The sequence below is a fragment of the Lytechinus pictus genome, chromosome 15 (assembly GCF_037042905.1).
Source record: "Lytechinus pictus isolate F3 Inbred chromosome 15, Lp3.0, whole genome shotgun sequence".
Classification (NCBI taxonomy): domain Eukaryota; kingdom Metazoa; phylum Echinodermata; class Echinoidea; order Temnopleuroida; family Toxopneustidae; genus Lytechinus; species Lytechinus pictus.
Genome location: NC_087259.1, coordinates 24085978 through 24098749, shown reverse-complemented (window position 1 = coordinate 24098749; position 12772 = coordinate 24085978). Strand labels below are relative to the sequence as shown.

Here is a 12772-nt window from a genome sequence, read left to right as displayed (position 1 = left end):
ATGATATGCTGCAGTCGGAGGTCACATGGTAAGGTCAAAGGTCATCTTCGGGTCAACATTAAAGTTTACGTGCAAGGCTTTTATGACAAGTGTTATTCCATCCCAGTCATTTCACAATGAAGTTTCGATACAATTCTGTTGCGTGCCCTCGCAAATCACAATATTTCTGGTTATTTTCATAAGTGGGCGAGACACAAAATCGCTTTTGCCTTGTTTTTAATAAAGTTGTGTGAACTCTTTGAAATGGTGTCGCTCAAAGTCTTTCCATTCCATTGCTTAATCTTACCACAATGATATTGGTTTTATTTTTTGCCCAGACAAATTTGTAATTGTATGTATGCTATTTTTCGGAGGGTTGCATCCACTGCATCAGAAGTCGCCAAAGTTTCTGAATTTGTGTCATTCCAACTTGTCCTTTTGTTTCTCTTCTTCTTGTTCTTCTTGCTTTTGTTGTTTCTGTTGTGTTCTTGTTTTCCTCCTTGTCCTTATCCTCTGGTTTTAATATTTATGAGTCATTCTGAACTGTTTATTCCAACTTTTTTTTTCTTCTCTTCTTTCGTCCCCTTTCCTTTTCTCGCTTCTTTTTCTCCTCTTTGCAAGGATAATCTTCCTTATCAGCGATTATTATCAATATGATGCACCAGACTAGGCACCATTTTGAGATTGAATATGAAATAAAATACTTGAGGTCAAGTTTAAATCCATTTTTAATGTGTTATTGATAAACATTTGCTTTTATTCACTTTAATATATGATTTTGAAAATATGTTAGCAAGAAAATGGTTAAGACGGTATCTCATGCACAGAAAAATCAGCTATACAAAAGTTGTTCCTTGCAGACTAAACTTTCATGTGGTCATCTCTAGAATTCTTCTTATGAATTTAGTAACTTTTTACATTTTAGTCTTGTGTTTCTTTAAATAAAAGCAATTCTAGGCCTAAACTTTCCACTATTCTGAGTTTAAAAAAAAGAATTATCTAAAAGTTGTTTATTTTGGTTTGTTTACTAGAAATGCCATGTTGGAGAGTAAAGGGCTGAAGGCTCCAACAGCTGTTAAAACTGGCACGACCATTGCAGGCCTTATCTACAAGGTATTTTTTCTGTTATTTATTATATTTTGACATTTACAGTGTTTGTATATTCAGTGAAGTCTGTAACCCATTCAATTGTGATTTTGAATATGATTTAGATGTAACTCTGAATGTAACAAAAATATTTTCTTTTCATTTTCGCAAGACTGACAACGTCTGTTTCAACAATTTTCTCAATAATATAAAGTGCATTCAACTTTTCTGACATGATGTGTTGTCATAACACAGCTTTGACTTACATGTAGATGAAATTTGACCTTTACTTTAAAAATTGACTTGATTTGATATGCAACCAATTAAACTAATTAAGGCTATTGGCTTGATTTGTAAAGTAAACTTCAACAGCGTCAAGTATAAAGAAATTGACTTTGTTTAATCTTGTCTGAGTGAAAATCCCCACCCAACTTTGCACAAGTATAATTTGTCCTTTAAAAAATGCAAAACTAGATCTAATTCTTAATTGGACATTGAGATGCCATGCCTGTTTATGAATTAAAAATCTGTATTATTTTTGTAAATAAGATAATAATAAGATAACCAATATTTATGTCATTCTTTTCAACCAGCTTTAATATCTTGTATTACTAACTTTCCTAGAGAGTACTTAGTTCAAAGGTTTATATTTCCCTATTTTTATATCTACATAATGATGTAATAATTGCAGTATCTCTGTAATGATACACATGTGCATGAACAGAAATGTATTTGAATTATTTAAGGGACCTCGAAAACAGCATTTTGCAATTAAAGTTTACTTTATCGGCTTTTCATTGAAGCACTGGTTCTTACGGGTAATGTTCTATCATGCAGGGAAATACATAGAAGAATTAGGAGGTGCAGTTTATGTATCTCCATTCTCCAATCACTCTTTTAGTCAACTGGTGTTTTAAATGGCCAAAAGCCATTTTACAAACAAAGAATATCTTTCACTGAAGAAATTTTATACTCCCGTTTCTTTAATTAGGATGGCGTTATTCTTGGAGCTGACACACGAGCAACAGAAGGCACAATCGTAGCCGATAAGAACTGTACCAAGATCCACTTCATCGCTCCAAATATTTAGTAAGTCAATCAGGCTATGCCAGCATTTCTCACTTTGTGGAACTCTGATTATTCCAAGTTATGGCTTTGTGTCTAAGACATGAACAGCTCTGTGATTTTGTAGTCATACATGCACCTCGGTTTTAATTGAATCGAGCTCATATTGAATTCAGTCACATCTGCCAGCCTTCCAAGGTAGAAATTCCTATTCCCTGGTTGGACACAACCGTATACATTATACAGTAGTCTGCAATATCAACAACATGGAGTCTCATAAATGCACGGCTCATAGGGTGGGGATGGGAGGTCAAGAAAGTGTTCCATTTTGTTTTGTTTTGTTGAGAAAAGGATGTCATTGTTGCAACAACAAAAAATGACAAGCAAACAAGGTTATCTTTCTATCATATCTGTCAACAGTTGTTGTGGTGCTGGTACTGCAGCGGATACAGAGATGACAACACAGATGATCTCATCTAACCTTGAGCTCCACCGCCTATCCACAGGACGAGAAGGACGTGTGGTCACAGCAAACCGTATGCTCAAACAGTTCTTATTCAGGTAAACTCGTCATGTAACTCCTATGATTGGGGAGGGTTTCATGAAAGTTTGTGATTTTTCACCAACTAACTAGCTGTCAGCCAATCAGATGCAAGGATTTGCTATAGCCTGTAACAATGACCAGGGAAAATAACTGACTTTATAGTATTTCATAAAATGCTTTCCAGTATTCCACTATGGTCTCTTCCTTTAAAATAGTTTGTTTTTCGTAAATTAGTATGAATATAAAATATTAGTGCTGTTGGTTCAAAGTATATTTCCCTAATGCCAATTAGCTGATAATTGTGAAGGATGGGGGAGGGTTGTGCTTTCTTGTATGATGACCAATTGAAATATGCATTTAGATATGTTGTGTGTGTGTATTTGAGTTTTCAATCAGATATGATTATTTACGTCTGGAACCGACCTTTAACATCACCATCCGAAAGACGTGACCAGGGCTCGAACCTCTGCATCAATTTTTAACTTCCCCTTAGCTTGTTCATATTATAAGTAATATTCTCTCTTCAAGGTGCATATTAGATCAATGTAAGTGCATATAGATGAAATTTTATAGGGGGTAACTGGTCCTACCCCCCCCCATATGTTCAAGTAGTAAAAAGAGAGGGTAAAGGAAAAAAAAACCAAAAAGTAAATAAGAAGACTATCAGAAAGGGAGGTCCTGTGTGCAACTCTAATACCATTGATTTTCTTTTTCTTCTGATCCACTTTTAGGTGAACCCCCCCCTTTATCAAAATGCAGACGTAAAATAATGTAAAACTCTGGGGCATGTTTGTTAAGTTATGACTTTGTCATTGGTTTCTAGAAACAGACTCCTGGGGGTTTTTTCACAAAGAATTAAGTGTGACTTAAAGTCAAGCTTAGTGCTGATGCGTACATGATTATCTAACACGCATTTTTAGTGATTAATACACAGTAGGATGTGTCCTCTAAGCACGATTTGACCAATGCGGTGATGCATTTTATACCGCACGCAACTGGAACTTTGAGTATGACTCTAAGTCATACTTATCTCTTTGTGAAACACCCCCTGGATTTCAGTGTGAACTCTCCTTGATAATCCTCTCTGATGTCTCTTGAATGTCCAGGTACCAGGGACATATAGGAGCAGCCCTTGTGCTAGGAGGTGTTGATGTGTCAGGTCCTCACCTCTACAGTATCTATCCGCACGGCTCTACCAACAAGCTACCCTTCGTTACCATGGGGTCAGGTTCCTTGGCTGCTATGTCAGTGTTCGAGGATCGATTCAGACCTGATATGGAGGTACGGTGTCCCTAGGAAATTAATTGTAGACCGGAGAAGATGAACGTGGCTGGAAATTTAAAAAAAATTATAATCATAAAATCTAATGCATTGTATGTCATATGGAAGCAGGGTTGTAATAAAAAACGTTTTTTATTAAAAAAAACAAATAAAACGTTTTTTATTGTTTTAAAACGTTTTTTTTTCCAACGAACGATGTAATTTTCCTGTAAATCAATTAAATTATACACTTAATACAGTATGATTTAAGCTCTTGATGTTTTAAATACATTTATGGAGTAAGTAAGAGATGACTACAATTTTTGTTACTGAATTTTCAACAGAAAAATTCATATTTTTCCCAAAATTACTAAATCAAGGAAATTGAATGCCGAAAAATTAAGTTGACATTTTATAAGTTTATTCCTCATACATGTAGTCTCAGGGTTTTTTAGTCTTGTCAATCTAGGGGGTGAGAAGAAGTTGCGCTATGTAAGAAAACAACATAATCTATAGAATATAGGCTTTCAAAGCTTAATTTCATTTACTCAATATGCTTTATTTCATTTGAATCAATTATACCAATTTTAAGTAATAATAATGATAATAATAGTCCGCTTTTATATAGCGCTTAATACATTGGAACGATGTGTCTAAGCACTTTACAGATATATTATTAAGCCAGTCATCGGATCAATCAGTCATTCCCGCACACAATGCATGCACATCCTCCACTCCCTGGGTAGTATTCCAGTCAGTCGCTAGTGAGGCGCACACAGTACTGGACAAGCTACAATGATTTTCGCATCCTACCGGGTACCCACAAGTGCATGAAATATAAGTTTGGGTTTAAATCTATAAATATTAGGCCCTTGAACTGCTTATTTCTTTAATTGAGGAATTCTGATCAAATTGTTTTTTTCAATGTTTTTTTTAACTTGTTTTTTTTATATTTCTTATGTACAGTTTTGTGGTTACTTTTGGTTTTTTTTAATAGTTTTTTAATGAAAATTATTGGTAATAATTTTCCAATCATTAACAAAAAGCACAAATATTGATACAGATCAAATGTTGGCAAAAAATTTGCATTGGCTTTATACATGAAATCACGATATTGAGCAATTCTGGTCTGACATGCACTTGTGTAATATCATGGAGCTATCAATGTGCTGATAGCTCCATGGTAATATCATAACCGCATATCCATGCATGTATCCAAAAAATAGTCTTGAACAATATGGCGTGGCCCTGCCGTGCTTATGGATTTATCATAGAAATTTTTAAGGGGGCCATTACAGTCCCCTGGGATTGTTAGGGTTAAAGGTCAAATCCACCCCAGAAAAATGTTGATTTGAATCAGTAGAAAAAATTCAAACAAGCATAATGCTGAAAATTTCATCGAAATCGGATGTGAAATAAGAAAGTTACGACATTTTAAAGTTTCGCTTATTTTTCACAAAACATTTTATTATAACAACTCAGTGATGTGCAAATGAGAGAGTTGATGATGTCCCTCACTCACTATTTCTTTTGTTTTTTTAATTGTTTGAACAATACAATATTTCAATTTATACAGATTTGATAATAATGACCAACTTGACTGAACCAAAAAATGTTAAAACAATTGTAGTTCCACTCATGTTCAGGGAGGAAAAAACTATATTTTACATGACAATGAGAAAAAAACGACATACAAAATAAATAGTGAGTGATGTCATCAGTCCCCTCATTTGCATACCAACCAGGATGCGCATATAACTGTTTTGCGAAATTAAGCGAAACTTTAAAATGTCATCACTTTATTATTTTACATCCGCTTTGATGAAATTTTCAGCATAATACCTTTTTCTTGGGGTGGACTTGTCCTTTAAGGTTTGCTAGCTGATTATCTTATTATAAATCAAACTACTTTTCTTCATCTTTACGAAGCGCAAAGTTTCACCTACTTTAGTGTGTACCTCAAGGTTACAATGTCAGTTATACTGTCTATTTGCAAAATATTATTGTGCTTGTGCAACACTTCCATTTCATTCAAGTACTACTATTACATATTTGAGCTTATTTTTAATAGTGTTTCTTTCCCTGTCTAAAAGTGAGCACAGCACTCAAATGCTTGTTAAAATGAGAAATATAGATTGATGTACATAATTGAACAGGAGGAAAGGAACACGACAAAGCAATGGAAAAAGGGAGAAGGGGGGAAAGAGAGAGGAGAAAAAGAGTGGTGTTGAGAAAGAGATTTAGTTAGAAGAAAATAATATACCACTTAAGAAATAAAAGTATAAAAAAATATATTCATGTAAAATCACATCCATGCATATTCATAACACACAAGTCTATGAGGCGTTTTAAATCACGTTTTTTTTGTAAAAAAAACGGGTGTTTTAAAACGTGTTTTAAAACATGTTTTAAAACACACCGTTTAAAACGTGCCAACCCTGTATGGAAGAGAATTGAGTATGGCCTTTGCTCTACACCTAGTGGCAAGTTTTAATCAGTCATGCATGAATGATCATGAATCAGTAAATATCACTATGCATATTCTCAGACCTTGCTCTGAATTTTTTAAGTGTAACTGGCAATGCTTCAGTGATCATGATGTATTCCTTGATATGAGTGATGTTTTTCCATTTGATACAATTCTTTGTGTTTCAGTCGGTATTACCCTTTTCACAAATATTTTTTGGATAAATGACTACTGCTGCCTCATGGACAAACTACCCTCGGAACAGCTCATATTTTTACACCCAAGTCTGGGATCCTGTAGTTTTCTACGCTTGTTCCATGATGAAGCATTACCCATAACCCCAGCTTTTCCACTTACCACTGCTACTTATCCTCCAATCACCATGTGTTATTGAAAGAGTCCCAAACAAGTATTAATGACCCCTCCATGCTTTTTTCCATCTGTTACAGGAAGAGGAAGCCAAACAGCTTGTCCGTGATGGTATAGCTGCAGGTATCTTCAATGACCTTGGTTCTGGTACAAACATTGATCTCTGTGTAATCAAGAAGGGCAAGGTGGACTTCCTGCGACCTTACGATGTGGCTAACAAGAAGGGTGTCAGGTAGGTTACATTCTTTTAATAATGATAATAAATGCAATTTATTAGGCACCAAATCCAACTTGTAAGTAAGAGATGCTCAAGGCGCACAAGTGAAGGGGGGAGAAAACAAAACAACAAAAAATCACCAAATCATCATTGATAAAATGAGTTACAGAGGTAAGTTTTCAGCTTAATCTTACAAATTTGACACACTAGCTATCCCAGATTTCTCATGGGAGGGAATGAGTGGAATAGATTATCACATGCCACACCTCAATGTTATGCATTTCACCCACAGGTGATAGAATTAAGGTGGGGGATTCATTAAGCTATTTGTATGTTACAGCAAATTTACGAATGACTGGTGATTCCATCTTAGTAACTACATCAACACCAGTGAAAATCTGGTGTGTACATGTATCATTGATGACACGAAGGGAACACCAGTCATGCGTAAAGTCACTTGCAACTTATAGCAGCTTAATGAAACACTTACCAGGGGCCTGTAACACAAAGCTTAGCATTGATAATAGAACATTTTCTATGGTTGATTGCATTGACTACAAAGTACAATCAATCGTGAAAATCAAGTGTACGATTAATCGCTAACATTGAGTTACGGGACCCTGGTTTGTTTTTGACGATTAAGGCCAGTGTTTCCACTTTGAAGAAATTACCAGAATTCCGGGTAATCCGGATCATTTTCAGGTAATTTTCGGGTAATGAAAAAATTCCAGGTAATTCCTGGAAATCCGAAAATTACAATTAACATTGCAACTTTTAATATTCATGCTATATTCAAAGAATTGTTTACCTCGATACGTAGCTCAAAATTTCCGCTCGCCCTCCATGCTTGCATTTCCTAATTTTGGTCCTATTTTTCAAGAGGACGTGAACAAAAAATATGTTTAATTCCTCGATTTTGGTCCCTTGGACCGAATTTAGGTTTGCTGTATTATTGCCCGATTTTTGTTATAAGTCAAACTTCAAATTTCCAGGAAATGTCTATGAATTTTCGGAAATTTGGGATTCAGTTTTGGGAAATTTGTTTTGGATCTGTGGAACACTGATTAAGGCCAATGTTCAAGTTTGTCTGATTTGGTGAGGGATCTAGACGTTGACTTACTAGAAACGCATGTGTGAAGCTGCATGACTACCGGTAGTTCTTATGAAGAAGATGCAGGGTGGTCAATCCGCCATTCCGAAATCCCTGTGCTAGCACCTCCTGCTCTTATCAGATCTTATTGATCAATAACCAATCAAAGTCAGTTAAGAACTAATAAAGAACCATTGCAGGATAGACTTTTTTAATTCTCCTTTTTCTCTTGTACTTGCAAAGACTGGAATAAACTACCGGACGTTATTATCAAGTTGGGATCAATTGATGCTCTTTAGATCCCATACTTTCAAATCCTGTACGACCGCTCCAGTCCATGACCTTTTATTCATTTCTCATGTCTTTAAATGGACTAACAAGTCTGTTAAACATGTTCCCAAAAAAATATTCTGATATACATTATGAAAATACAGTCAACCCTGTCTATTAAGACTCCAAGGGAAAGAGAAAAAGTGACCACTGTGAATTGGTGGCCTTTTGTAGACAAGTTCTTATGTTCATTTCAAGTGGGAGGCAGTTTTGATGGCCACTGAAGACAGGTTTTCACTATAGACATGTGGTTGCTATTGACAGGTTGGCATGTGTATGTATGATGGGGTGACCATAATTTGCGCACATTTTAAAAATTATCATGAAGTTGATTTTCAAAATTTTCTAACAGCTCACACAAAATTATTCAAAATCATAAATACCAAACAGAAGGCAAGATCCCAAAGTCAAATTTGCTTGAGGGTATTATAAAGTAGGTCAAGGGTTTCGCTGGTATTGCGATCTCAAAATTCCATGGCGATCGACTAGTGCGTGCTCGGCGGAAAATTGTCATTAAAAAAGTGTGACTTTAATTTGCGCACTATCGTTTTGCAAGGCTTTAGAAAAGAAATCAAGCAGACAAAGGTAAGATAATTATATCAGATGGGGGTTAAAATGCCATAAATTTGGTTGGTACCACATTTTACTTATTTGGAGATCTCTGCTTGCAAACTTGCGATTTCTTGATGCTTGTCGAGAAGATCGGATTCTCTTGGAGCGGACGCAAAATGTAACAAAATTTGCCGATGTTTTGCCAATATTTTCACAAATAGAGACCTTAACTTCAAGAAAATTACCATACTGATTAATTTGAGGTCACTCTTTCAGTTGGTAATATCAGTTTTTCAAGATATTAATTAGAGATTGAGATATTCGACTGTGTGCAAAATTAGGTAACACGCGAATTAAGGTGACGCAACCATATGTTTCCTGTAATGAAATCATGGTATATTTCCTCATGCATTGCATCAATGTGATATTATATTATATCTTCCCTTCTGGTGATAATATAATTAGAATATTTCCTGGCATTTTCATTCTACATTTTCTTTTCATTATGAGTCTTGGAATTATCACATTAACTAATTTTCAAATGTTTATACATATTTTTTTTACTTTTTCAGACAAGGGAACTACACCTATAAGAGAGGAACGACTGGGGTCTTGAAGAAGACTGTCACCCCTCTCAAGCTTGATGTTACTGGAACCAGGGTTGAATCTATGGATACATCATGATTTCCTGCTTCTTCACGCTATGGGTGTGTTCACACTGCATAAACGTTCTAGAAATTTAATTCCCTGTTACATATTATACAAAAAATACACCTCATTGAGGACATGAGTGAGAACTACACATGTGAGGTACTTTTGGAACAGTTCTTCTGCACCTGAGACAGTGCCAAGGGCATTGGGCTGTTCCAAAGGTTGTAAGTGTGGGTAAATATTCCAATGCCCAAGTAAAAGCCCAAGAAGAATTATGCGTATAAAAATCATATAATAAACCATCCTCATTTCAGAACATGACCAGTCATTATACTTTTCTCATGACCATTCATCACAGGTCATTTGTATTATTATAAGTAAGACCAAATAAATGACTGGTCCTGTGTGAGCACGCAACCAATCATATCTTCAGGATCTACTTTTGTCTTGTAGAGTTCAATTGCGATTGTATGAAATATACAATTGTCCACCTTGCTTGAAGTGAACAAATACTTTGCAAAAATGCCGGTGTTAATTAAACACCAGCCTGGTATCTATATCGGTCCACACCAGAGAGGTGTTGAAACAACACCAATTTGGCATTTAAGCAACACCAATATGTTAAACCAATATCGGTTTGATTCTTTTCTGGTGTTGTTTCAACGCTTCTCTGGTGTGGACCGATAAAGATACAAGTCTGATGTTAAATTAACACTGGCGTTTTTGCAGTGTAGAAATGTTGAAAGTAGACTAGTTGAAGATCATGTCGCCTTGTATGCTTATGAAGGTGTGCTATGAAAAAAGTAGATGGGAGTTTAACCAAGGCTATACATAGAAATTGTTCCTTCAGTGGAAGATTATGTAAAATGTTTGAAAACATTGCATTATTACAAAGATGTCTTTGGTTGAAACTGAAGCATTGCATGGGCAATTTTCATGCATTATGTGAAAATTTGTGATAAAAAAATTAAGTTTTGAAAATTTCTGGGGTAGGCAGTGGCCATAGAGTACCGAAGTGTGACGTCAGTTGCAATGGTGTCATGGCCGGCTGGTTCTAAACAGAGTTGCACCTGACAATCGTCTGTACACATTTTGGCTCGTCTGAAAAATAGGTTGCAAGCGATCATTCCGATAGCAGCCATTTTCTCCTATGAGAAACACACGCTTTCGTTCCGGGTTCATTTGTTTAGAACCAGGCCGCCATGATACCATGGCAACTGACGTCATCGCCTTGGTACTCTGTGGTTAAACTCCCTCTTTGATTCAAGCTCCTATGAATTTAGCCTTTAAGCCTCTCATCAAACATATTTGTGAATGCTTGTTAGAAATAACTACAGGAATCAAATTTCTAGGTCATTTGTCAGCATGTCGTCACCTAATCTGTATATTATTAATGTGTTGTAGTTTTTTTTCATGATCCAAGCCGTAACAAGCGGTAGAAAGAAACCAAATCAGATTAAAAAAAAGATAATATGAAGACGAAAGTTCACAATTACACAATTTGTTGATGTTTGTGTATAATATCAGAGAATATTGATACAGTTAATTAATGCCAGTATATATGATACTGATTAAAAATGGAATTTCTCTCTGTAGATTTTTTATATCACTTATTGTCTAGTCCCAACTACACAAAGAAGGAGAAATTGTTTGTTATTTCCATGTTACTAAGCATTCCTTCTTGGTCAATATGATGTAAAGGAAAAGGTTTCTTCAATAAGATATTAGATTATCTGTAATATTGAGTCTGGCTTCTTTATTGTTTGTACATTTACATGTATTTCTAATGCTACGTGACATGGATAAATTTTGAAACACATATTTGGTCTATCAAGTCATGTTCTAAGATACTGTAAAACAGAAAGTTGAACATTTGTGAAACTGTTTAAATGGAATCATTGTTTTCATTTTCAGATCTTTCAGTGACATTTTAATTTACTCATTTGGCTGTCTTTGATAATAATAATGATGGTACATTTAAACAGCGCTTCATACATTGGTTTCTAAGCGCTTTATAGTGTAAGTATTATTACCCTGGTCATAGGATCCATCACTGTTCCACACATAAAGTGCATCATCTCCACTCCCTGGGGAGTATCCTGGCCAGGCAACCGTTTATCGGTGCACACATGTCAATCTAATCACATTGACGTTCATATCCTACCAGGTACCCATTTAACGCCTGGGTGGAGAGGATTTGTTTTCATGTCAAAAGAGGATGTCTCTCCCTGCACTTTGCATACTTTGCAAAGTTAGTCTATATATGGGATTCCAGATAAAGTAACACCAACAATACCAACTTCAAATCAACCAATGATATGCCATTTTGAATAATTTTATAAACTTGGCCGGTCTGGAGTCTGTTCAATTTGTGTTACTGTTCTATCACCCACAGATCATATGTTAGTTTTTTACATTACCAGTAGATAGTCCATTAACTGATAGAAACTAATTCTAATTAAACATGATGAAAGAGACAATTATTTCCCTGATTGTAGATTCTTTAGGATTTTCAGGAATGGTAAAGCCTCGTATTTACAATCATATTATAATTTGTTGTATCATCCATATGTTTTCTCCTATGCCTTCAAAATTGCGGTAATCTTGACATGGGAAATAAGAATGTGACAAATGTGTGTCACAGATATCTCACAGTTATACATGTATTCCTGGAAATGTAATTAATAAAATTTGTGTCAGAAGTGAGATTTTCTTTTACATCTTCATTTAATTGTGCTTTGTTTTTGTTTTTGCCCTTTTTAAGTGTATGTATAAATTCAGTTTTATATTCGTGATTAGTATGCTTAAAGGACAAGTCCAGCCCAACAAAAAGTTGATTTGAATTAAAAGAGAAAAATCCAACAAGCATAACACTGAAAATTTCATCAGAATCGGATGTAAAATAAGAAAGTTATGACCTTTTTTAAGTTTCACTTGATTTCACAAAATAGTTATATGCACATTCCGGTCGGTTTGCAAATGAGGGAACTGGTGACATCACTCACTATTTCTTTTGTACTTTATGATATGAAATATTCCTATTTTCTAATTGTCCTTTGAAACAAAGTTTTATTTTTCCCTGAACATGTGAAATTACCATGGTTTAGCATTTTCTGGTTGTTGGTCCATACTGTCAAATCTGTAAAAATTGAAATATTGTAT

At 35.1% G+C, this 12772-nt stretch overlaps 1 protein-coding gene across 1 annotated transcript; it reads left to right on the top strand.

Annotated features, from left to right (window-relative positions):
* Nucleotides 1-988: 988 nt before the first annotated feature.
* Nucleotides 989-12316, top strand: LOC129277955 (proteasome subunit beta type-7-like). The gene is made up of 6 exons (XM_064109905.1): nt 989-1092; nt 2057-2154; nt 2551-2691; nt 3781-3955; nt 6851-7002; nt 9532-12316. Exons 1-6 carry the CDS (start codon nt 1018-1020, stop codon nt 9641-9643), a joined length of 753 nt encoding a protein of 250 aa, XP_063965975.1. The 5' UTR covers nt 989-1017; the 3' UTR covers nt 9644-12316.
* Nucleotides 12317-12772: the final 456 nt, after the last annotated feature.

Bases quoted from the DNA above. Each gene is read 5' to 3' on its own strand.
- LOC129277955 (XM_064109905.1), top strand. From the start codon at position 1,018: ATGTTGGAGAGTAAAGGGCTGAAGGCTCCAACAGCTGTTAAAACTGGC. The intron at 3,956-6,850 runs GTACGGTGTCCC...CATCTGTTACAG, and splicing joins GATTCAGACCTGATATGGAG to GAAGAGGAAGCCAAACAGCT. The intron at 7,003-9,531 runs GTAGGTTACATT...TTACTTTTTCAG, and splicing joins GCTAACAAGAAGGGTGTCAG to ACAAGGGAACTACACCTATA.